Source organism: Sardina pilchardus, chromosome 4 (genome assembly GCF_963854185.1).
Source record: "Sardina pilchardus chromosome 4, fSarPil1.1, whole genome shotgun sequence".
In the NCBI taxonomy this organism is placed as follows: domain Eukaryota; kingdom Metazoa; phylum Chordata; class Actinopteri; order Clupeiformes; family Clupeidae; genus Sardina; species Sardina pilchardus.
The window spans coordinates 31,197,826-31,225,700 of NC_084997.1; the positions used below are offsets into that span (position 1 = coordinate 31,197,826).

At 40.0% G+C, this 27,875-nt stretch overlaps 1 protein-coding gene across 1 annotated transcript; it reads left to right on the plus strand.

Annotated features, from left to right (window-relative positions):
• The first annotated feature begins 2,190 nt into the window (after positions 1-2,190).
• LOC134078980 (zinc finger protein 260-like) lies at positions 2,191-27,875 on the plus strand. The gene is made up of 5 exons (XM_062535143.1): positions 2,191-2,286; positions 2,918-3,548; positions 14,280-15,257; positions 21,176-21,580; positions 27,835-27,875. Exons 1-5 carry the CDS (start codon positions 2,191-2,193, stop codon positions 27,873-27,875), a joined length of 2,151 nt encoding a protein of 716 aa, XP_062391127.1.

Genomic DNA, 27,875 nt, shown 5'->3' on the forward strand with positions numbered 1-27,875 from the left:
GCTTTTCTAGTTTAATGACTGTATTGAATGGCATGGTGTTGCCAATGGTTGATGATGGAGTTGTGTGTATGGGTGTGGGTATTTAAAAAGGGTATGGATCACATCATCACCTGAACAAACTGAAAAAAGACACTATGCTGAGATATTACATTTTGTAGCTGATGTTGTTATACAAAGCAGCACAGAGCAAGAGATGATAATTAAGAGTGCAGAATAATTACTATTGCACACTGCAAAAACTGCTTATCTAATAAAAACATGTGTTACTAATCTTATATCAAGATCAAAAACAACTTTGACTTATTTTAAGACGTGTCATCCTGAAAACAAGGACATTTGTCTACCAATGCTTTGCACTGCATCTGCCAATACTATTACTAGATGATAGGAATACCAACATTATACCGCAGGTACTAGTTTCAGGTTGGAAAGAGGAGCACAGTCGCAGCTGTGGCAGTTCAACAGAAACTGAAATGTCTCTTTAGCAAACAACAAAAATAAAACTTGAGCTAGTAGAACAAATCTCTGGACTTCATAGTTCACTTAGAATGCACAAAGACTCAGTAGTTGTGGAAGCATAATCCAAAATCAAGGTCACAAGACAATCCAGGGTCAGGGTACAGATATCCAGAAATGTAGCACAGGTATCCAAGAGGGGCAAGACAGAGACAAGCTCAAGAGACAGACAAGATTCAGTTCTGTGATTCAGAGATGACAGAGACGAGAGGGTAACACTGTACATTACAGATCGGTAATACGTGGGTAATCTTATGGTAATATGTATGCAATTTGATGGTAATCATATTTTTAAGCCAAAATTACAAACAATTATTGTGCAATTACCATAAGACAACAATGCAAATAACTTGGATTTAAGGGTAAAATAAAATGGTAATAACTGCTGTAAATATGTACTTACTGAAGCAATAAATATTTAGGATTTACTTGTTGTGAGAATTTGTGACATTATTATGTGACCTGTTATCTGTTGTAATGATGGAATAAATTAGGTAATTTCACAATAACTATGGTATCAGGGCTGTAAAATACTGTTTTGACTTTTCCAAAGGTTTTCTGTATGGTGGAGTTGTTGAAATCCTTTCATAAAGACAAAACAGTATTTTACAGCCCTGATCCATATAGATATTGTGAAATTACCTCATTTATTTCATAATAATAACATAACAGGTCACATTTTACCATCAAACTAATTTCTACAAAAACTTTGACCACTGTGTAATTGTGTCATAACACTTAATGTTGGTATAATGACAGATATATTATGTCACAGTAAGTAAATCCTAAATATGTATTGCTTCGGTAAGAACATTTTTACAACAGTTATTACCATTTTATTTTACCCAAGTTATTTGCATTGTTGTTGTATGGTAATTGCACAGTAATTGTCTAGAAATTACACATTAATTATTTGCAATATGTGGTTTAAAAATATTATTACCATCAAATTGCATACATAATACCATAACATTACCCACTTATTACTGATATGTAATGTAAAGTGTTACCGACGAGGGATTGTAAGTGCAGTCAGTGTACATGTCTACGATTCTGGAGATAATGTTGGTACGTAAATATCCTATCTTCATATTCTGTCCTCATATAATGCTCTTATAAAATTACAAAAATTACAAATATAATATTTTAAACTATAGCGATAGTGTATGTGTTCATCAATACAGACATAAATAATGTTCAGGAAGAGTGCAACATGCAACAATAATAGAAATAGCCATGACATGATGTGACAACACAGCCATTCAGATATAATGTCAAATAAGCCTGAGCTCCTGTTGTCCAGATATACCTGAAGTCAGTGTTTACATAAACTAGCACTGGACCGGCTCTCTTGTACCACATTAGCCTGGAGAGGCTGCGCTTTGTTTCTACTGCACTTCGCGTCGCTTAAGTTTCGTTTTCGGCGTGTCACCGGCCACTAGCGTGCCAGGACGAGAGTATGGCCGGTTCTGATTGGAGCCAGAAGTTCTGGCAGTAAACAGCTAAAATAGATCTGCTCCTGTCAAGCCTGAGCTGCCGGGCGAAATTCAAATTCCCCGGAAGTTCAGGCAGGGCTCACCCAGTCTACCACATTCTACCATGTGTGACCACTGTAAAAAAGGCAATGCAAACATGCACTATTTGCTACACCTCTAATAACCTACAGAATTCAGCATGTGTCCAGATCAAGCCAAAACCTTTACATTCCACACTGCCATGGCTCCACCCCACCCCCACCTGTTCTCCTTTGTGGAATGTGAGCAGTGTGAGGTATAACCATGTCCACCTGAGGACCATCAGGTGTGTGAAGAGAGCTCATACATATGGAGTTCCCTCCCACATCAGATTTGCATTCCAATAGCCCTTGCAGCTGATTGGCTAAGTATGAATTCTAGAAGCTAATGGGGCAGGTAAAATGACTATATTATGAACACAACAGACTGGGGTCTCAATACTGATTGCTGTTATTCTTTAAACTGACGTTTGAAATGTCAGGATCTGATCAGCTCACGGTAGTGAAGAAGGAGAGTGAAGAAGATTTTGATGATTTCCTACAAGAGTATCTGTTTACAACTCAGAAAGAGAAAGAAGTGCCTGGACTGGATCATGAATGTAAGGCTGAAATACTCATGTCATCAGAGGAAATTAAAAAGGAAGACATATCTTCAGATATTGATGAGACAGATTATTTTCCAAGAGGTGAGTTTCTGAACAGTTTGCATTTTGCACAAAAATTCAATAAAATACAAATACCAAACAATGTGAATATACTGTACGCCTATATTATTGCAAACACTCGATTTGTTATTATCTTGTAGGAGACATTGAAAGGAATCAAGCTACTAAATCAGAACACAGAGAGATAAAAGGAAGCCAAGTGTGTGAGCAATCTTGTAGCCAGGAGACGTCATACCAGAAATTGCCACAGGAGTTGGAAACCAGGAAGGAGCTGCTCACTGGCCATCAGATTACACATACTGGAGACACCCATGAGGAACATCAGAGGACCCACACTGAAGAAAAGCCACATCAGTGTTTGCAGTGTGGAAAGGCTTTTACACATAAGTATAACCTTAAGAAACATCAGAGGATCCATACTGGAGAAAAGCCACATCAGTGTTTGCAGTGTGGAAAGGCCTTTACACACAAGGGTGATCTCAAGAAACATCAGAGGATCCATTCTGGAGAAAAGCCACATTTGTGTTCTCAGTGTGGAAAGGCCTTTACACATAAGTTTCATCTCAAGAAACATCAGATGATCCATTCTGAAGAAAAGCCACATCAGTGTTCTACATGTGGAAAGTTTTTCAGGACAGGCGACGATCTCACTGTGCATAAGATCACACACACTGGAGAAAAGCCGTATCAGTGTTCTCAGTGTGGAAAGGCCTTTACACAGAAGGGTAAGCTCAAGCTACATCAGAAGATCCATACTGGAGAAAAGCCACATCAGTGTACTGAGTGTGGAAAAGCCTTTACACAGAAGGGTAATCTCAAGATACACCAGAGGACCCATACTGGAGAAAAGCCATATCCATGTTCTCAGTGTGGAATGACCTTTAGTCAAGACTCCAGCCTCAAGATACATCAGATGATCCATTCTGGAGAAAAGTCACATCAGTGTACTACATGTGGGAAGTGTTTCAGGGTTAACTCAGATCTCAAGAGACACCAGAGGATTCATATTTGAAACAAAAGCATACCACACTGGGACTTTCATGCAACTGGATCAATTGAATAGACATCAGAAACTTCTGCAGAACTGAATGACAATTGGATGTGATTTTTCTCTAAAACAAATAACTGAAGTGAAATGTCAGGACACCACATCAATGTCAGAATTCAAAAGCAATTTCTAGAATATCTCATCTCAAGATGAAACTAGATGGTCCATTCTGGAGGAAACATCTCACATTTCCCACTGTATGATGAAGCCATTATGCACAGGTTTCATCTCAAGGCACAACAGAGGATCCATTTTGTGGGGAAGTTTTGGACATTTTTATCAAGTGTGGAAAGGCTTCCACTCAACTTGTTCATATGCAGAAACACCAGAAAATCCATGCGGGACAGAAGCTGTAAATGGTCTCTGAACTCAGTATCCAACAGTTGAAATGTCAAAATGGTAGTGTAATAAAGTCTTCATTTCACAATCTAACATTACAATACATTTTCAGTGTAATTTAGACAACTACAACAAATTACTTTCTATACAAAGGTAATATAGTGTCAGCTGATCATGTGATGCTTGAGCATGGATTTGTAGTGAAGTATATTTTCTTTTGAAAGGTTGACCTCATGCGTCTTTGTAGATGATGCTGAAGCCATTAAAAGATTGGCACAGTCTTGCCAGCACCCTAAACCTCCGTGTCCGTGTTTATTTTCTTACTGCTACCACTCCGGTATTGGTGAATGCCAAGGTTCATAGTAGCCACACAATGCAGAGGTACTATCAGACACTTACCAAAAACACATACAAATCTGTATTTTTCTTGTTCTATATTTAAATGTATTCTTTACTTTTAATACTCTCAGTGTTTGAGGAACCTGAGGCAAATAGATTGTCAAACAATGAACACCCCTTTAATTGCCTGCAATAGAGTGTGTGATACTTCATAATTAGTGGTTGTGAGCCTTGGAGATTTGTTTTGAACATTGGTGTGCCCAATAAACAAAATGACACTGAAAGTACCCACCCCACCTCCACCTGTCCTCCTGCTCTCCTTTGTCTCTGCAGTTTGAATAATGGCCATGGCCGTCTGAGAGTCGTCAGACGTGTGAAGAGTGCTCATGAGTTCCCACCCAGAATCCTTTGTCATTATGATTGACATTACAGCCTCTTCACACATATGTTTGGGTTTAATCCAAAATTATGAAGGCAAAAGAAAAAAAGGGAGGCATGGCTTAAGTTAACAAAAGTTGTTTGGTCATAAAAATGCTTCAGATTAAAGCCTCCCTCAATGTGCTCAAGGAAAATGTGATTTCCTTACAAGCTTTGATTGTAGCCTATAGTCTTTTTCGCTGATGTATCATTTTCTTGAACAGATGAGACTATATGTGATGTGTAATCTAATCATTGTATTGTATTGCATGGTTTTGCCAATGGTTGATGATGGAGTTGTGTGTATTGGTGTGGGTATTTAAAATGGGCATGGATCACATCATCACCTGAACAAACTGAAAAAAGACACTGTGCTGAAATATGACATTTTGTAGCAGATGCTTTTATCCAAAGCAGCACAGAGCAAGAGATGATAATCAAGAGTGCAGAATATGTACTACTGCACACTGCTAAAACTGCTTATCTAATACAAACATGTGTTACTAATCTTATATCAAGATCAAAAACACTTTGACTTATTTTAAGAGGTGTCATCCTGAAAACAAGGACATTTGTCTACCAATGCTTTGCACTGCATCTGCCAATACTATTACTAGATGATAGGAATACCAACATTATACTGCAGGTACTAGTTTCAGGTTGGAAAGAGGAGCACAGTCGCAGCTGTGGCAGTTCAACAGAAACTGAAATGTCTCTTTAGCAAACAATAAAAAGAAAACTTGAGCTAGTAGAACAAATCTCTGGAGTTCGACACCAAGTCAGCCTGTCCAATCAGAGCGCTCTATCTGTGTACGGAGTCCTTGAGCCCGCCTTAGCACGGTGACGACAGAGCTGCGAGACAGATATGGGAGCCCTTTGTGTTGCATATGAACACGCGGGGGCTCCTTCGGCTTCCGATATTGAATGCCAAGGGGCTCGACCATGCGTCTTCGTTCGACAAGTTGGGTGTGAGACCGTGTTGCAACAACTATAGAGAACAACGAAAGATGGATGAGGCTACCAAAGTGCGCTCGTTTGAATCGGCTTTAGAAGAGTTAGACTTGGGCTTTTCTTTGAAGGTTAAGCAGAAAGAAGCACTCAAGTCATTCGTTTTAAAGAAGGATGTATTTGCCGTTTTGCCAACCGGCTACGATTGGTCACAAGCGCTGTATTACGTGCAGAGGCAGTGTGAAAGACACCGGTTCATCCCACCCACAGGTTTCAGCTTTGTGAATGGACCGACTCCAGACTATACATTTCTGTCTAGTTTGTAGCCTGACGAGCCAGACCCACATCAAGATGTAGGGTCTGGACACTCACCGTAGACAGGGCTCAATCGGAGGGGTGGGATAAACAGTTGTCTTTCAAATTCCCTCCCCGCGATAGGATAACTGTGCATTCACACCGAAACCGTCAAAAGAGTCAAAATCGCTGGTGAAGCTCATAGCCCGACGCTCAACTCAGTTCAGCGCTGAAAGCTTCAAAGCCAAGACGTGAAACATTCGAACCAACCACAAGCAGCAATCCTGTGAGTTTGACATTCTAATTGGTTGACGCCGAACCGTGTCACAGCTAATTACCATAAAGTTAACTGAGGCTCAACTTTATTTTGACGCCCGTGAAGCTCATGAAGCCACGCTCACGCCCGGAACGCTTTTGAAGCCGGTAACGCCGACTCTCCATAGGAAATGAATGATTTCCGGCGCTCTTGAAGCTTTTGAAGCTTTTGGTGTGAACGCACAGTAACGCTAAACGAATCATCTTGTTTTCAAGTAGCAGGATGCGTAACCTTCCCTCTCCACGCAATAGGATAACGCTAAACGAATCATCTTCTTGTTTTCAAATAACAGGATGCATTACCGTCGCAACTTCTGGTCGCATGTCAGTCACCATTATGTTAAGCCCACCCACCGACTCTATACACGCTGTGATTGGAGCGCTGGTGCTGGGGTTTCTCAGCTCCCTGACTCAATGGATCGTGCCTAGACTGCCCCGCCAGCCAAATTACATTTGCTGCCGCTAGGGGCGTCTAGATTTCTAGGCTGTATAGTTTGGCTTGCCAGGCTACATTAGTGTAGCACAGGTATGCAAGAGGGGCAAGACAAAGACAGGTTCATGAGACAGACAAGATCCAGTACTGTGCTTCAGAGATGAGAGAGACGAGAGATTGTAAGTGCAGTGTACATGTCTACGATTCTGGAGATAACTCTCTTCCTACTCCAAAATACAACATTTTAGTGTAAAGCTCTTGATACTCATACCTGAATTGCAATGTTGTTTTACAAAGAATTCATGTTGGTCTGCAAATTATACTATCTTCATATTCTGTCCTCATATAATGCTCACACAAAAATTACAAAAATTACAAATATAATATTTTAAACTATGGCGATAGTGTATGTGCTCATCAGTACGGACACAAAGATAATAAAAATCATCAAAAGTTTCCAGGAAGAGTGCAACATCCAACAATAATCTAGAAATAGCTACGGCATGTGACAACACAGCCATTCAGATATAATGTCAAATACAGTGAGGAGAAAATGTATTTGATACCATGCTAAAGTTTCCTAAAAAGAGGAATATAAAATCATCATTTGACAATTGATCTTATTGCCTTAATTCAAAAAATGAGTAAAAATAAAACCGCTAAGGACACCAATTTTCTTTGTGATTGAAGAACGTATCGTAAATAAATAAATGTTCTTCCTAAATGCTAGGGGGAAGGAAGTATTTGACCCCCTATGTAACCCTATGGGAATTAAGCACATAGGGTTAACATAGGGGCAGGCAGTTTTTTATTTTTAAAGGCCAGCTATTTCATGGATCCAGGATATTATGCATCCTGATAAAGTTCCCTTGGCTTTTGGAATTAAAATAGCCCCACATCATCACATACCCTTCACCATATCTAGAGATTGGCATGGAGCTTTTTCCAGTAGGCCTATTAGCCTGTTTGATGCTCATTGAGCTCAATGCAAATCAAACAGGCTAATAGGCCTATTGGAAAAAGGACCATGCCAATCTCTAGCTATGGTGAAGGGTATATGATGATGTGGGGCTATTTTAATTCCAAAGGCCAAGGGAACTTTATCAGGATGCATAATATCCTGGGTCCATGAAATAGCTGGCCTTTAAAAAATAAAAATCTGCCTGGCTATGTTAACCCTATGTGTTAAATTCCCATAGGGTTACATAGGGGGTCAAATACTTCCTTCCCTTAGCATTTAAGGAAAACATTTATTTATTTACGAAACATTCTTCAATCACAAAGAAAATTGGTGTCCTTGGCGGTTTTATTTTTACTCATTTTTTTTAATTAAGGCATTAAGATCAATTGTCAAATGATGATTTTATATTCCTGTTTTAGCATGGTATCAAATACATATGCTCCTCACTGTAAGCCTCCTGTTGTCCAGACATAACACATTCTACCATGTGTGACCACTGTAAAAAAGGCAATGCAAACATGCACTATTTGCTACACCTCTAATAACCTACAGACTTCTGCATGTATCCAGATCAAGCCATAACCTTTACATTCCACACTGCCATGGCTCCACCCCACCTGTTGTCCTTTGTGGAATGTGAGCAGTGTGAGGTATAACCAAAGATCCTTCATTACTGACAAGATAGAGCAACGTAATGCATCTCTATGGAAGCAAAATTCGAACAGTTCCTGTCTGCTTAAAGAGGCGTGTTGCAAAGACGTCATAAACCAAGTTTCCATCCTGTTTTTGCGACGTTTTGTTATTGACAAACAGAATTTGCATCAAAAAAATTGTGGATATTTGTTGTTTCAGCCTATTTCCATCCAACTGGCTTTTTATTGATAAAATGCTGTGCGTGATGACGTCACACACCCCTAAAACGAACTGTTGCATAAGTTTTGGTGTATCGCAAAAAAAATCTGCCTTTGAGCCGTTTCCATACATCATTTTGGGTATGTCGCAAATTATCTACCTTTTGCTTTCCACGTGACACCCCCTTCCACAAACAAACAAGTCAGACAGTTTTTCTTAATTTGCCAGCTAACAGTCATTTCAGTGTCACAAATGTTGTAGCATTCCTTTGCCGTTTTCTATCAAAAATAGCTGTGATATCATTTTCCTCAATTAAATTGAGGAAATACCGGCGGGTCTCCTCATCTGTCCTCGCGATATTTGTGTTATTTCAACGTGATGATAATGCATCATGGGATACATGAATGTGCGATAAAGCCTTTTTTCCCGACAAAAAGTGTTTCCAATCTAATTTTTGCGACATTTGAAGAATCGATATGGTGTTAATGCGCTAAAGTTAAACGAAAAAATATTCTGTCGACATTTGCAAAATTCTATCGATAATTAGCGTTTCCATCAGCTATATCGGTAAAAAAAAAAAAATAGCGTTAAAATATTTTCTTGCAAAAACGCCTTGGATTGAAACCTGCCTATTGTGGGATATCGAGCTCTGTTAGATCGGCAAGCAGTTCAGTTCGAATGTTAGCAGGTCTGCTTACAGTTTTTTCTGAATGCTAAAGCACTAATCTGATTTCTAAAAACTAAATTCTTGCAACAAAACTATACACACAAGCACCATTTGAATTACCCTTATATCACCAGTAACACACTGATGCACTTTATGGAAAACACTGCCGTCTGTGTTTCTATTTTTGTATTTTATTTGGTCATTTTCTCAGACCTCATCTTCTGTAAAAACTCAAAAGTAGATTTTCTGCAGTAATCAAAACAAAAGTTTTTATAAAAAACAAACATTCTTACAGATATAAAGAGAAATAGAAAAGTCAAATATAGCAACAAAACAAAAGTAAAAAAAAAAATACTGGATCATTTGCGATTGAAAAAAACAAAATATATATTGGTTTTGTGTGTGTATGTGTGTGTCTGTGTCTGTGTATGTCTGTGTGTGTGCACATGTGCGTGTGAGTGTGTGTGTGTGTGTGTATGTGCATGTGCATGTGAGTGTGTATGTGGTGTGTATGTGGTGGGGGCTGGGGGGGGGGGGGGCAATATCATACACACATACAATGGGGGGGGATTGATCCCCAATGTCTCCACATGCCTCTTGCCACATTGCCTGCAGAAGAGGTATGCGGGTGTGTGGTTGGCGATCATTTACAGTACTTTCCACCACCATGCAGAACTATTTCCTCAATTGCATTTAGGGGCTGTAAGGGGGCAGGTATACAACTTTTGATATATGAATTGTCTCCATGCTTGCAAAGTTCTCAAAATGGCTTACTGGAGGCCTATTTGTAGTGTTAAGGTTCAGACCGATTGGTGCTCTGTTTTCTGTGCACGTGTTTTCAGGTGTATAATTATCTTGTTCTGGAACACCTAATTTTGGGGTGTTTTTGCCCGCATTGCACATCATCTACTCAGGAGGGCACTGCTCCCACATACTTTGGCCCACCATGACAAACCTGACCTCTACTGAAACCTGACACTCAGAGGTATTATATGAAACAGTCTGTTTGACTGTGTGATGTACTGGCAAAGTGTTACAGAGGCTTGAATATTGTTTTCTCTTTCAGCCGGTAACATACATCTCTGGAACTGCCCACATTTGGGCCCTCTAGATCACCATGTCAGCCTTGAAACACAACTAACACCTAACACCAGTGGGGTATACTACGAATCTTGCTGAACATAACCAAGCTTTCTTAGGATAACCTGGATTGCTAAAAACGAAAGTCGCAATCAGAGTTGACTGGTACTACGAAACTCACTCACGGATGAATTTATCAAACTAGGCTTTCAGCTCAGATATGTGCGCGTTCTCGTGGTTGGGGTGACTTTGACCAATCGGGAAACGTGGAGACGCACAAGACAGCCTCGGTTAACCAACGATTACTTCCGCATTTATGAGCGGCAGAGAAATCTAGGGTGGTATTTTTTAGTGTCTAACCCATAACATCAAAAAATCGATGGTCATCAAATATTGCATGGTATACACGTCCATAGTAGTGACATATTTGCTCGCGCAACATAGTTAAAAGCGCCGTCGAGATTCAAAATGTTTGCAGAGGCGTGGCTGAACCTGTTCGAAGTTTGACAGATTAGCACACGTGAGATAACTTCGTTTTTCAAGATAATGGATTGGTTAGAATTGGTCAGAGGGCGGTGATTTTTCACGATTTGAGCTATAACTAAGCACATAACCTGCTCCCGACCAGGTTTGGTTGCGAGCATAAGATACCATGGTGATACAGCGACGCTGAAACAAATCCACTTTCGTATGACAGCATACCCTGGCTTTGAGCGCAACATACCTCGCTAGCCCACTAATCGAGATTCGTAGTATACCCCACAGGTCTTGTGAGCCTGTAACTCAAAGTAGATTACTATGGGCTAAAATATGGAGTTTTCACAAATTTATTTGTGTTGAAATACCTATGCGAGTCATTTTTAGAAATCTGCCAGAGTAGCAAATTAATATGTAAAGTTATCCTTTTTCTTTGATTCTATGACAGTCAGTGTCATGCAAAAGTGGATAAAACTAGAATCTCCAGAATGTTAGCTTTCATTTGACACCAAGATTATGTTTCTACTCAAAAGGGGTTCTTGTGTAGTAAGGGTTTTATTGTTTGTATGCACCATCAAATCTCTGAATTCTTTTGGCCGAAATGACTATTTCCTTGTTTGAATGGATTTGGAAGGGCTAGCTCTATGGTATATCCGGTAGTGTCACATATCAATCGATCCGTCTAACTCTTAGCATCCCGGAACCGTCGGTCCCATCTCCGAGACTTGCTGCAGTCCCGCGTTATCGTCATTCAAAGCGGAGGTCCCTGATTGACAGCTTTCTTGCCCAATCCCCTCCGGTTACGGATATCTCGACAACCAAAGGTCGCAGAGAGACATGGGAGGGCTCTATGAATGCGGAAGAGGCAGACGAATCTTCCGATGTTTTTAGCTTAGCGATAGCACTTTGCTATGGAATGCTACGCGGCTATACAGATAAGTTTCAAGTCGCAGATTATTTATTTCTAGTTTGTTGCTATTGTATGAACTGTATTATACATCTACCAAACGTATTATGGATAAAACAACGTGGATATTCCATTACTATGGGTTCTTACGGACATGTGAAGGCCCAGCATTCTATGGTTGGCAGATCGCTATGGGGTCGTACAAGGACTGTAAGGAGTCACTGATTCGAGATGGGTTTGGTGGGAGGGGGGGTACAGTACAGTACAGTACAGTAAGTTTTTTTTTTTTTTTTTTTCATAACGAACTATACATATCTTGATTCGTGAGAGTCTAAGCTTTCAACCAATATGTGACATGACTATGGAACTTCGTGATATGATGCCTAAAATTATGGGAGGGGGGAGTGGGGGTGGGGGGTGAGTCGTGAGCGGCACGCCGTTCCAGTACAGGATAAGTAAGTGCCTACAATTGCCAGATGAGTTTTACATTTTGAACAAAGTGTTTTCCCAATGATACCAGGGGATTTTGTTTTTGCACAAAGTGTCTAATGTAAGAAAACGTGTGTAGTGTTTCACAAAAAGTGTTTTGCAGAATTGCAAACAATGTGCAAAGCAGAGAATGTGTTTAAGCTATGGTTACACTGTGTGTAAAGTATAATACAAGAGGTTGAGGTATTGAGGCTTTGGTGTAAGCATTTGATTTTAGTGTGTAAGCAATAGGCAAAAACTGTAACACATATGGCAAAACCACTCACTGAGTTTGCAAAACTAAAGCACAAACACTGCTTTGAACTCAGTTTGCAATTTTGTAACACACACTTTGCGGAACTTTAAACACAACTCACTGCTTACACTCAATTACCAAATTTCCAACACACTCCTAGCAAAATCATACACATGTATGGCTATCATTAACACTATTTTGCCAACTGTCTGGCACATTTTCACATGTGAAAACTGTTTTAGACCATTAGTTAACTTTGCAATCAGCCTAAGCAGTGTAAATAAGGCACAGGTAAGATATCCGTGTGGAGTACAATGGAAGGAGCAGGAAGAGTGAGAATTAGAGGAGGCCTAGGAAGAGGACGTGGAAGTGAAGGAGCGAGAGGGAGAGGGAGAGGACGACAAGTACAAGGAGCCCGGTGCCTTGGACAGGAGGACATTGCATGCAATGTACTGTAGATGAAATTTTGTGGCCGTACCCAGAGAGATGTCATGATGTAGACAGATTTTTTTTTTTTTTTTTTTGTCTCGTGAAATTACTATTTTGTGTTTTGACTTTGTATTTGTTTTGATGAGTGTGAACACCAATACTTGACGTTTGGATTCCTATATGTTTACAGAACTATGACAAAAGTATGACCCCAAACTGACATACTGTAGCCTACCTTGTGCACAGAGAAAGCAAAAGCCAGATGTGTCTTGTATTCATACCATCAGTGTTTAGTTGACACAATGTGTGCTTAGTAGATGATGGCTTGTGTTTACTGATTGATACAAAAACACCATTTTTACAAAGGTGAAGAGTTAATCAAGCTGTGTTCGCTTTTGCAAGAGAACTACAATGTTTTGATAATTTGGTGAAAGGTTTTGCTATTTGTGTGTAGAGTTTTGCAAAAATAGCCAATAGTTACAAAAAAGTGCTTAACCAATCAGAAAAAACTGTAAAGGGGGATTTAGCCCCCCTCCCGACAGAACGCTGAAATGTTCGAACGTTTGCGCCTCTCGCTCCGCTTTTACCCTCTCTGGTATAACTATGTAAACCTGAGGACCATCAGGTGTGTGAAGAGAACTCATACATATGGAATTCCCTCACACCTCAGATTTGCATTCCAATAGCCCTTGCAGCTGATTGGCTAGAAGCTAATGGGGCAGGCAAAATTACTATATTATGAACACAACAGACTGGGGTCTCAATACTGAAGTCACCTTTGGTACACCTAACTACAGGACTACATCTGTCTTTGTATTGAACGATTGTTTGATTGCTATTATACTCTAAACTGACATTTGAAATGTCAGGATCTGAACAGCTCACGGCAGTGAAGAAGGAGAGTGAAGAACAAGTTGATGATTTCCTACAAGAGTATCTGTTTACAACTCAGAAATTGAAAGAAGAACCTGGACTGGATCATGAATGTAAGACTGAAATACTCATGCCCTCGGAGGAAATTAAAAAGGAAGACATATCTTCATATCTCTGTGATGACACAGATTATTTTCTAAGAGGTGAGTTTCTGAACAGTTTGTATTATGATAAAAAAAGCAATATATATATACAGTATATATATACATACAAACACAAAAAAAATTGAATATATATTCACTCGATTTGTTATTATGTTGTAGGAGATATTCAAAGGAATCAAGCAATTAAATCAGAACACAGGAAGGAAAAGCTCTCATGTAGCCTGGAGCCATCATACCAGAAATTATCACAGGAGTTGGAAACCAGGGAGGAACTGCTCACTGGCCATCAGATTACTCATTCTGTTGCTGACAAACTACATCAATGTTCTCAGTGTGGAAAAGCCTTTATTAATAAGTACACTCTTAAGGGACATCAGAGGATCCATTCTGGAGAAAAGCCACATAAGTGTCTGCAGTGTGGAAAGGCTTTTACACAAAAGGCTTATCTCAAGATACATCAGAGGATCCATACTGGAGAAAAGCCACATCAGTGTTTGCTGTGTGGAAAGGCATTTACACATGCAAATAATCTTACAGTACACCAGAGGATCCATTCTAGAGAAAAGCCACATCAGTGTTTGCAGTGTGGAAAGGCCTTTACACAAAAGGGTGAACTCAAGAACCATCAGAGGATCCATACGGGAGAAAAGCCACATCAGTGTTTGCAGTGCGGAAAGGCTTTTACACATAAGCATAATCTTCAGGAACATCAGAGGATCCATTCTGGAGAAAAGCCACATCATTGTACTACATGTGGAAAGGCCTTTACACAGTTGTCTCATCTCAAGCTACATCAGAGGATCCATTCTGGAGAAAAGCCACATCATTGTACTACATGTGGAAAGGCCTTTACACAGTTGTCTCATCTCAAGCTACATCAGAGGATCCATTCTGGAGAAAAGCCACATCATTGTACTACATGTGGAAAGGCCTTTACACAGTTGTCTCATCTCAAGCTACATCAGAGGATCCATTCTGGAGAAAAGCCACATCAGTGTCTGCAGTGTGGAAAGGCCTTTACACTAAAGGGTGCACTCAAGAACCATCAGAGGATCCATACAGGAGAAAAGCCATATCAGTGTTCACAGTGTGGAAAGGCTTTTACACATAAGCATAATCTTCAGGACCATCAGAGGATCCATTCTGGAGAAAAGCCACATCAGTGTTTGCTGTGTGGAAAGGCCTTTGCACAGAAGTCTAATCTCAAGCTACATCAGAGGACTCATACTGGACAAAAGCCACATGAGTGTGCTACATGTGGAATGACCTTTAGTCAAGTCTCCAGCCTCAAGATGCATCAGATGATCCATTCTGGAGAAAAGCCACATCAGTGTTTGCAGTGTGGAAAGGCCTTTACACAGAAGTGTGATCTCAAGAAACATCAGATTACACACACTGGAGAAAAGCTATATTCATGTTCACAATGTGGAAAGGCCTTTGTTCAAAACTCTTCTCTCAAGAGACACCTAAGGATCCATACATGAAAAAACATTACCAGTATTCTTAATGTGACAGGACTTTCACACAATTGGCTAAATTGAAGACACCGGAACCCTCTGGAGAACTGAGTGACAATTTGATGTGATTTTTCTCCAAAACAAAGAACTGAAGTGAAATGTCAGGACAACACATCAGTGTCAGCGAGGGAAAGCAATTACAGACTAGATGATCCCTTCTGGGGAAAAAAACAGAATTGAGTAGCCAGCAGTTCAACTATAAATGTGTTAGTGTGTGATAAAGCCTTCAATACAAGATCTAAAATTAAAAGATATTTGGTGGGTAGTTTACGCAACTAGAACAAATGGCAGTCTATACAAAAGTTGTGTGATGCTACCGATTGTGCATGGATTTCTAGTAGATAGATAGATAGATAGATAGATAGATAGATACTTTATTGATTCCCAATGGAAATCAAGAGTATGTTTTTACTTTGAAAGGTTGACCTCATGCTTTTGTCTTTGTAGATGATGTTGAAGGCATTAAAAGTTTGTGCACAGTCTTGTCACCACCCTGAACCTCTGTGTCCATGTTTATTTTCTTACTGCCATCCCACTTCAGTAATGGTGAATGCCAATGTTCATAGTAGCTACACAATGTAGAGGCACTCTCAGAGACTCACCACAAAATACATACCAAACTGTATTTTTTTGTTCTATATTTAAATTTGTTCTATCAGCATAAACTCTTCTCCCACGTCAATTGAGAACACAGGTAAAACCCTCCCCGGTGCCATTTTGAGAAATCTTCGGTACAAAGTGTATGCTGACATACTTATTTAGCTCTAGCGGTCCTCAAACTCACGTTTTTACTGACCTTAACATAGTTCATTATTCCCGCTTTCAAAAATGTCAACTGTACGGAACACTGTGGTGTACGTATTAGCGTTGTTTTCGAAATAGAACACGGAAGTCTGGGAACTACGTATATCCTTTGAACAGAATGTGCCTTAACTCTTTTCCCCATAAAGACGTCTTTTGACGACCCCCCCCAATCCTTAATGACGGGTTTTGACGGCCCCTTTGTTTCAATAAAGACGGGTTTTGACGGCCACAAGAGAAAGTTCCGTGTTTGCCTTTGTAACAGATAATCTGATTGGCAGATCTGAAGCCTAGCAACAGTATACTAACAAATAGGAGTAAGGGATATGTATTCGCGGGGTTTTCCGAAGTTTGTCGAACTATGAGTGGGAAAAAGACGAGTTACTTCCCTAGTTACCTCAGAGCGTCAGAGCAACGAGAGGCTCAGCGAAAAGTTAGTAGCCTAAACAATGGCGGCGCGTGTGTTTAGGAATCAGGAAGAAGCAGACTTTTTTATTCAAAACTTTGGTGAGAGTGACTCTGATGAGTCACATTTTTCTGGGTTTGCTAGCGGGGATGACTCTATGCCGGCCAAAGTTTAGATTACCGGTCAGTCTGAGACATGCCGATTTTATGCCGGTCAAATGCACTCGCACTTACTTGTAACAACATCACACAGCTGAGTTTGCAAAGTTTGATGAAGCTAGCAAAGGCCAACAGTCAGGGCTGGATAAAGCGTTAATACTGAGTTTTTCTATGCAGCGAACGCTGTGCTTTGCCACATTGCGTGGAATTTACTAAGCTGTCATTTCAGGTTACAGCGTTCATCAAAGCCCGTCCTTGCCGCTAATTGCGTGCCCACAGCTGAACCACAAGCGCTATTATCAATAAGCAGTGATAGCCTTTATACTCCACTTAAGGCGAGACACGGCAGGAATAAACATAGTTTTGCTTCGGTTCGCCAACTTATCATGTATTCTTTCACACTACTACAACAACTAAGTCCGATTTACACATTTAGAGGTTCATTTCATTACCTTTTGTCTGATCACGCCTGTATATTTCTTCTAAATTCGCCAAAAGTTAGCATTCTTGAACATGTCAAAACTACCGCGACCGTGATACAAAACATATCATGCGTGGTGTCGTTGGAAAGCTGTGTTTCTCCTGCATGACATTATTATGCCATCCAAATATGGACACTTCCTTAGTATCTGCAAGCAATCGCGAATGTTGAAAGAAGAGTGTGGACTGAGAATGTAGCTTTTGTCATTTGCTGTGTTTCAAGGCTTCTCAAAATTCGTTTTTTTTTTGTTGTCATTTTCCAACATCTCAGCCTATGTAGCACCTATGTACACCAAGCCAGTTATCCAGTTATCAGTATTCGGTGCATCTCTAATTAAGACAATTAAAAAATCACCAGGTATGGTGTAGAACAGTTTTATCCTATTTTAACTTGGATGAAAGAGAGAGAAGGTGACATTCTAATATCACCTGGCGAATTAAGAATGTCACCTTCTCTCTCTTTCATCCAAGTTAAGGCTGGCTTACATTGCACGATTTTAGTCTGTTTTAACAGTCGCCGACTACTTTTCCAAAATCGGAAAAAAATCGAATCTCGGCGCGCTCCCGTCATCTAAATCGTTTAGTGTAAGGTGCCAATCTTAGCAGTTTTAAGTCCGTCGGAGTCAGTCTTTTTCTAGTTTTGCCGTTACGACAATATCAAACATGTTTGATATTATCGTAAGTCTTTTCAGTCGTGGCTCATGCAAATAGTGACGTGAACATTAAAAACCAATAGTGACCTCGGTCAACGAACACGAAAACGGAAGGGGCAAAATAGGCGACAGCTGTAGCCTTATGATTATTTGTTATTTAATTTCTTATAATTTATTAGTCGGCTATTCTACGTGACAGAACAACTCTATATCTGTTAGTGATGTCACACTATCAAACAATGCTGCAGAAACGCGAAAAAAATACTTTGATTTTCAGTCGTGGCTCATGCAAATAGTGACGTGAACATTAATAACCAATAGTGACCTCGCTCCAACACGAAACAGGAAGGGGGAAAATAGGCGACAGCTGCAGCTTATATGATTATTTGTTATTTCATTTCATGTAAATTATTAGTTTAATTATTCTACGTGACAGAACAGCTATATATCTGTTAAGGATGTCACACATGAAACAATGCTGCAGAAACACGAAAAAATGACTTTGATATGAGTAGGCTATCATATGAGATCCTGTTGATGATGACATTTAGCCTAGTGCACGGTGGAAATAATTTGAAGGAATCTTGTAGCAGTCTCGTAAATAGTGACCCACAGTCTTTGCAAAATCCTAATCTGAGACTGGCCTGTGACTAGAAACTCGATGAATTGTCATTAGATGTGAGAGGGTCTGAGACTGTAGTCTTTCAAAAATCTTTTCCAAATCTTTGCAAAGTCTGTCAATGTAAGGTATTCTTTACTGCCATCCCACTTCAGTAATGGCGAAAGCCAAGGTCCATAATATCCACACAACGCAGAGGCACTATCAGAGATTTACCACAAAATACATACAAATCTGTATTTTTTGTTCTATAATTTAAATGTGTTCTATAATTAACTCTCAGCATATGAGGAACCTAATGCACATAGAGGCTCATGAATAATGAATAAACGTTGTTTAGCCTGCAACAGTGTGTGTGTGACGCTTCATAGTTAGCAGTGGTAGTGAGCTTTGGAGATTTGATTTGGCCATTGGTATGCCTTAGCCCCAGAGAGTTGAGAAGCTATGGCCTATACAGTGCAGGTAAATAAACAAGATTTAGCATGTTTAAATTGCAACTCACTATGACCAACAAAATGAAAGGTAATACTGTTACACAGAAAATACTCAAGGGGGGTAAATCATATTAAATTGAAGAACAAACATGGCTGAACTGAACTGCATTACATACAGAAGCAGCATACAATATGAAATGCTTTCAGTTCGAATAGAGGAATTGGTTGGGCAACCAACCCAATCCCTGCTAATCTTGAAATGTATCCCTCCACCCATCCTCCTGCTCTCCTTCATCTCTGCAGTTTGAATAATGGCCATGGCCGTCTGAGCGCCATCAGACGTGTGAAGAGTACTCATTCCTATGCAGTTCCCACCCAGAACCCTCAGTCATTATGACTGGCATTATAGCCTCTTCAGACGATCTGTTTGGGTTTGATCCACAATTCTGAAGGCAAAAGAGGGGAGAGAAGGCATGACTTAAATCCACAAAGGTGAATTGCAACTGCATCTGTCAGTGCTAATAGAGGATAGGAATGTAAACTAAAATGGACTAAAAGGAACTAAAATGTCTCTTTAGCAAACAATGAAAAGAAAACTTGAGCTATTAGAACAAATCTCAGCAGTTCAAAGGTCATTTAGAATGCACAAAGAGTGTAAGTGCAGTGTACATGTTTACAATTCTGGTGCAGAGATAACTCTCTGCCTACTCCAACATGCAACTTTTATGTTTAAAGCTCGTGATACTCATACCTGAATTGTGTTGTTTTAAAAATAATTCATGTTGGTATTCTGTCCTAATATAATGCTCATATAAAATTATAAAAAATCAAATATAATATTCTAAATTATAGCGATAGTGTATGTGCTCATCAATACAGACATAAATAATGATTATAATAAAAATCATAAAAGTTTTCAGGAAGAGTGCAGCATGCAACAATATCCTAAAAATAGCTGCGGCATGTGACAACACAGCCATTCAGATATAATGTCAAATAAGCCTGAGCTCCTGTTGACCAGACATACCTGAAGTCAGTGTTTACATAAACTATACTGGACCGGCTCTCTTTTACCACATTCTACCATGTGAGACCACTGTAAAAAAGGCAATGCAAACATGCACTATTTGCTACAGAATTCAGCATGTATCCAGATCAAGCCATAACCTTTACATTCCACACTGCCATGGCTCCACCCCACCCCCACCTGTTGTCCTTTGTGGAATGTGAGCCGTGTGAGGTATAACCATGTCCACTTGAGGACCATCAGGTGTGTGAAGAGAGCTCATACATATGGAATTCCCTCCCACATCAGATTTGCATTCCAATAGCCCTTGCAGCTGATTGGCTAGGCATGAATTCTAGAAGCTAATGGGGCAGGCAAAAGGACTACATTATAAACACAACAGACTGGGCTCTCAATACTGAAGTCACCTTTGGTAAACCTAACCACAGGACTACATCTGTCTTTACATTGAAGGATTTTTTGATTGCTATTATACTGACGTTTGAAATGGCAGGATCTGAACAGCTCACGGCAGTGAAGAAGGAGAGTGGAGAGGAATCTGATGATTTCCTGCAAGAGTATCTGTTTACAACTCAGAAATTGAAAGAAGAACCTGAACTGGGTCATGAATGTAAGAATGAAATACTCATGTCACTACAGGAAATTAAAAAGGAAGACATATCTTCAGATCTTCATGATCACACAGATTATTTTACAAGAGGTGAGTTTCTGAACAGTTTGAACTATGATAAAAAAAAAGACGAATACAAAAAAATGTGAATATATAATATTTCAAACACTCGATTTGTTATTATGTTGTAGGAGACATTCCAAGGAATCAAGCTATTAAATCAGAACACAGGAAGGAAAAGCTCTCATGTAGCCAGGAGCCGTCACACCAGAAAGTATCACAGGAGTTAAAAACCAGGGAGGAACTGCTCACTGACCATCAGATTACACATTCTGGAAACAAACTACATCAATGTTCTCAGTGTGGAAAAGACTTTATTAATAAGTACACTCTTAAGAGACATCAGAGGATCCATACTGGAGAAAAGCCATCAGCCAAAAAAAAAGCCAAACTACATCAATGTCCTCAGTGTGGAAAAGCCTTTATTAATAAGTACACTCTTAAGAAACATCAGAGGATCCACACGGGTGACAAGCCATATCAGTGTTCACAGTGTGGAACGGCCTTTACACAAAAGGGTCATCTCAAGATACATCAGAGGATCCATACTGGAGAAAAGCCACATCAGTGTTTGCAGTGTGGAAAGGCTTTTACACATAAGTTTAATCTTAATAAACATCAGAGGATCCACTCTGGAGAAAAGCCACATCAGTGTTCACAGTGTGGAAAGGATTTTACACGAAAGGCTGATCTCAAGAATCATCAGAGGATCCATACTGGAGAGAAGCCACATCAGTGTTTGCAGTGTGGAAAGGCCTTTACACAGAAGTGTCAACTCAAGCTACATCAGAGGATCCATTCTGGAGAAAAGCCACATCAGTGTTTGCAGTGTGGAAAGGCCTTTACACAGAAGGGTAATCTCAGGACACATGAGACTACACACACTGGAGAAACAAAAAGATATAAAAAGCTATATCCATGTTCACAATGCGGAAAGGCCTTTTCTCATAACTCTTCTCTCACGAGACACCTAAAGATCCATACATGACAAAACATTACCAGTATTCTTAAAGCTGCCGTCGGCAAGCCTTCAAAATTCCGAGTCTAAAGTCGAAAAATTCAAACTGATTCAACTTTCAGGTCCCTCCCCCAACCTCTACCAAGCTCCAAACTGCCCCCCAAACCCCTCCCCCTCTGGAGACGAGGTTGTGTACAAGAGCAGCAGAGTAGCAGCGGTTGGATAGCAGCATGTGCACAAGCTGTGACTGACAGCAAAGATCCTTAAGGCGGAGCAAGATACGTTGTCGTAGTTCATGTCTATGGGCACAAAACGGGGATCACTTCCTCTGCATAAAGGGGGTGTGTCATGCGTGACATGTCCATAGACTTCAATAGAGAGCCGAAGTCCCGCCCCTTCCGTTTGCCTCCATGGGACCTATCTTTGGATTTTTTTTTAATGGCAGTCAATGGAGAAATATAAATTATTTTCTGGTCCCGATTGTCTTGTGCCTTGAATTACCCATATGATGTTTGTCAATTTTAATGACAAATTTTCATGTAAAGACATTTGAAAAGTATGTTGTAACTAGTGAATTACAACATTGTGAAAGATCGTGTTTCCAACGACTACAAACACATCAGTCGCGTTAGTGACGTTAGACCAATTCACAGCCACGGGCGCCAGCAACAGGTCTTATTTGAGCTTCCCCCTTGCCGATGAAAATATCATGAGTCAGAGGATTAAACACACCAGATAAGTTGTATTTCATTCATAGACTGTACAAACACTGTACTGTTAAGTGACTTAGCTGGCAGCAAGATGTAACCGTTAACTAGCATAGTAGCTAGCTAACTAGCCAGCCTCTCGTTTGCTAGTTGGTGACGTGCATCGCTTGAGACAAGAGATGTAGTCCACTGAACGGATTCGCACAAAACTTACATAACTTTTAAAGTCTAACGAAAAACAGAACTTTATTAATGTGGAAAATTATCTTTTAAATTCCCACACATCATATGTGAAATGCACGGTCCAACTCGAACGGGACCAAAAAATAATTGTTATCTCTCCATTGACTCCCATGCATTAAAAATCGAAAAATAGGTCCCATAGACCGGAAGTAGAAGGGCGGGACTTCGGCTCTCTATGGAACAGCTCTGCATAAAGGGGGATTTTGCCCCCCCTCCCTCTTGCGATAAGGGTTCCAGGAAGTGGCTTTTCATGAAGTATCTTGCTCCGCCCTTAATGATCTTTGCTGACAGGTATCGATTCCTCCCCCCTAACGTGATTACTTAAACAAAATAGGTAGCGCTCGAATTTTGCAAGCACGATTACAGGCTTCAGAGGGAGCTAGAGAATTCCGGATTTTTCCTAAACAGCCTGTTTAATATTCTACCTCCAGAATCCCATGACAGTTCAAGCTAATATGACCTAAAAAAAAATGCTGCCGACGGCAGCTTTAATGTGACAGGAATTTAACACAACTTGCTAAATTGAAGACACTGGAACCCTCTGGAGAAATGAGTGACAATTTTATGTGATTTTTCTCTAAAACAAAGAACTGAAGTGAAATGTCAGGACACCACATCAGTGTCAGCGAGGGAAAGCAATTATTACAATATCTCACCTCAAGATGAGACTGGATGATCCCTTCTGAAAAAAGAAAAACTGATTTCTGATTGTGTGATGCTACCAATTGTGCATGGATTTCTAGTGGAGTATGTTTTTACTTTGAAAGGTTGACCTCATGCTTTTGTCTTTGTAGATGATGCTGAAGCCATTAAAAGTTTGGCACAGTCTTGCCAGCACCATGAACCTCTGTGTCCATGTTTATTGTCTTACTGCCATCCCACTTCAGTAATGGTGAATACCAATGTTCATAGTAGCTACACAATGTAGAGGCACTATCAGAGACTTTCCACAAAATACAAATCTGAATTTTTTGTTCTATATTTAAATGTGTTCTATAATTCGGTTGTTAAGTCCAACGTCACGAACCCAGCAGCTATTTTGTGATAAGACGTTTATTAGCGCAGCCAGACAGGTTTTGCTACTTGTAAACTTTGTCATCACCACCTATGTTTTAGCGGTTTTAAAACCAAATCGCTAAACTTTATCAAAGTAATCACTGTAGCTATGCAGCCAGATGATATATGAATGGGTAATGTCCAGGCTTCCGCGAAAAATATAGATTTGATTAGGTTGAGGCAACAAGTCCGTATAAGATGACAATTTTCTTAAAGGCTAGTCAGAATAGCGGAAAATATTGGACATTTATTTTGACAAGTTTTTGACGTTTTGTCTTCCACATTCATGAAAGGGTTGGTATGAATGTTGAGTCATGTTTCATGAAACAGTCATGAATGCATCATGTGCAGTTCATGACAGCTGTTATGAATGTGTTATGAACGAACCCGTCAAGTAAAGTGTTACCGAGATTATTACATTATCAGGACCTGCGAAATGAAGGCTAACCTGATAATGTAATAACCTCCTGTTAATGCAATACGTTATTACATTATTGGTAAAAAGTGTATTACATTATTGGGAAATACACTTTATTACATTATCGGGAAGTTATTACATTATCAGGTTGTATTACATTTTCAATGGACTCAAGTGCCATTTGTTTATTACATTATCAGGGTTATTATATTATCAGGTATTTATTACATTATCAGGTTCTATAAGGCTGTAAAACCCCTCACTACAAACTTTATACACTTTTCTCAGACTGGTATTAACATTTGCTCACATTTTATCTTCTTTAAATACTCAAAGTTCAAACCTTCATAGAAAAATAAGGACAGACTATTAGAGAATAAAAACAAAGATCAAAAGTTTTTTTCTGGCCCAAAATTTATCAGGGTAAAAAGGGAAAAAAAGGCACTAGAAAAAGATCTGCGAAACAGCGAGACCGCGAAAAAGTAAAAAGTGAACCGTGATATAGCGAGGGATCACTGTATGTATACTGTATACATTTTCTCTCTCTCACACACACACACACACACATACGCATACAGCTATCATTACATTTAAACATCCAACCTCCTTTAGTTGGATGTGTGTGTGTGTCTCTGTGTGTGTGTGTGTGTGTGTGTGTGTGTGTGTGTGTGTGTAGTGGAGAGGAAGTGATTTAGTTTAAGTTGTCAGACTGTGTTTACGTTGGTGTTACGTTTTTTTTTTTTTTTCTTCTTTTTTTCTGTGTGACCATTTTTCTGTGTGAAGAACATTTCTGTTTCCCGGGGAACGCCTGGCCCTCTGATGTGGCCAGGCTCAGACAGCTCCCCTGCTCACCTGCTACACACACACACACACACACACACACACACACCCTCCTCGCCCACTACACTTACAGACTTTACACACTCATGACCATGCAGCTAACACACACACACACACACACACACATACACTTACGCACACACACACACAAATACACACACACTGCCACATACTCACGTGTGCACACGTACGCACACACACACACACACACACACACACACACACATACACACATTCACACACACAACCTCCCCCTAACAGACACACACACTGGCACATACTCTCACTCACACACACAAACACACACACACACACACACACACACACACACACACACACACACACACACACATACACACACACACAGGCTCATAAAAAACACATCAAACAGACGTATACATATGAGGGGCCGTTTAGGACATTATTCAGAATTACCTCTTACGCACCATACTGAAACCTCTCGCACACTATACTGAAACCTCTCACGCACTATACTGAAACCTCTCACATACCATATTGAAACCTCTCACACACCATACTGAAACCTCTCACACACCATACTGAAACCTCTCACACGCACAAGTGAAATGCTCTCATATACACACCTGAAACGCTTTCATACACACATGTGAAACCTCTCATACACTATACTGAAACCTCTCACACACCATACTGAAACCTCTCGCACACTATACTGAAACCTCTCACGCACTATACTGAAACCTCTCACATACCATACTGAAACCTCTCACACACCATACTGAAACCTCTCACACACCATACTGAAACCTCTCACACGCACAAGTGAAATGCTCTCATATACACACCTGAAACGCTTTCATACACACATGTGAAACCTCTCATACACTATACTGAAACCTCTCACACACCATACTGAAACCTCTCGCACACTATACTGAAACCTCTCACGCACTATACTGAAACCTCTCACATACCATACTGAAACCTCTCACACACCATACTGAAACCTCTCACACACCATACTGAAACCTCTCACACGCACAAGTGAAATGCTCTCATATACACACCTGAAACGCTTTCATACACACATGTGAAACCTCTCATACACTATACTGAAACCTCTCACACACTATACTGAAACCTCTCACACACTATACTGAAACCTCTCACACACTAAACTGAAACCTCTCACTCTCATATACATACCTGAAACGCTTTCATACACACATGTGAAACCTCTCATACACTATACTGAAACCTCTCACACACTATACTGAAACCTCTCACACACCATACTGAAACCTCTCACACGCACAAGCGAAACGCTCTCATATACACACCTGAAACGCTTTCATACACACATGTGAAACCTCTCATACACTATACTGAAACCTCTCACACACTATACTGAAACCTCTCACGCACTATACTGAAACCTCTCACACACTATACTGAAACCTCTCACACACTATACTGAAACCTCTCACACACCATACTGAAACCTCTCACACGCACAAGTGAAACGCTCTCATACACACATGTGAAACCTCTCATACATTATACTGAAAACCTCTCATACACACTAGTGAACTGCTTTCATATGTGTATGTGTGAGTGTTTCAGTTGTTTGTATGAGAGCATTTCAGTAGACTGTGTGAGTGGATTTCATATGTGTGTGTGAGAGCATTTCATATGTGTGTGTGTGAGAGGATTTCATATGTGTGTGTGAGAGCATTTCACTTAAACAGGAAGGTGTTTTCGTTAAACAGGAAGAGCGTCATTGGGTGCATCCAATAGACGACTCCGGCACTGGATTTGTCTATGTTGATGAGTCGTCGCTAACGTTTAACGTGATACGCGGGCTCAGGGGCGTGCAGAGACCTTTGAAGGGGCAGGGGCTCAAATTTTTAAAAAGGGCACATGGAACAAAATTTAAAAAAAAACTGCGTTCTTTTCCTGTCTTTAGTGGGCATCTTTGCACTGCAGAATATAATATAATGTTTTATAGAACATAATGCTAAAGTGTATAGAAAAGATACACACAATTTGAATGGTGTAAAAACTGGAACTTAAGTTTTACATTCCCTAGCCTATAAAGCTTTAATTAATACTTGCGTTGATTTGATTTTGATTTATAGATAATACAAATTCAAAAAGCATACTATACAAATTCTTACATTTTGACTGTATCTCATCACAGCAAGCTGACAGCTCGACGTGACTTTCATGTTTGTGTAGGCCTGACTGCCCTGAAAATGGCAATTTAAGAATGCATGTAGTCGGACTTTGGAGCTGAGCAATTTACAGAAATAGGTGGTGTGTGCCTTACAGAAATAAATGGCAATTTCTATTTAGTGATGAAAAATTGTGTTTTGACACTTTCTGTGCTCCATATTTGTGACACGAGCTGATCTGACCTGACTTGTTTGCGTGGTAGCACACATGACGTGCACACATGATGATTCTCTATAATAACTTTTTACTACATTGCAATGAACAAAGTAAAGGCAAAAAAGTGTTTATTTGTCAAACAAATTTGGATGCAATATGAGTCTCGGTCACCAGCGGTTATGGGTCAAGAAAAAATATTTGTAATGATATTCGGGTCATGTTTGGTCGGGTCGGTTAAATTAAATATGCCGTTAATTTTTTGTCATTTATATCGTAGGCCTACACGTAATTGTCTTAAGAAAAGACAGAAATCATTTGCAGCACCCCCGATAAAACGCGATTCTATCCCCCACATTTTGTCACGAACATGTAGAAATGCTGGGAGTCAATTGATGTTGAAAGCGGGGTGCATGCACCAAGCCAGTTGTTGTTTCTGCGTAGACAGACCCTCTGCTACACTTGATATGCAGTTATGTTCTGTTCTCAGAGCTATGCTTTCTCTATGATCTGCAGCTTTTCTCGAACTGCAGCTGGCCTCGTCGACAGAGAATTAG

What these genes read in the sequence shown, in the direction of transcription:
- LOC134078980 (XM_062535143.1), top strand. Translation starts at nt 2,191, where the DNA reads ATGTGTCCAGATCAAGCCAAAACCTTTACATTCCACACTGCCATGGCT. An exon ending in AGTCTCCAGCCTCAAGATGC is followed by an intron (nt 15,258 to 21,175) that starts ATCAGATGATCC and finishes CTCTTAAGAAAC; the next exon opens with ATCAGAGGATCCACACGGGT. An exon ending in AAAGGCCTTTACACAGAAGG is followed by an intron (nt 21,581 to 27,834) that starts GTAATCTCAGGA and finishes TATGATCTGCAG; the next exon opens with CTTTTCTCGAACTGCAGCTG.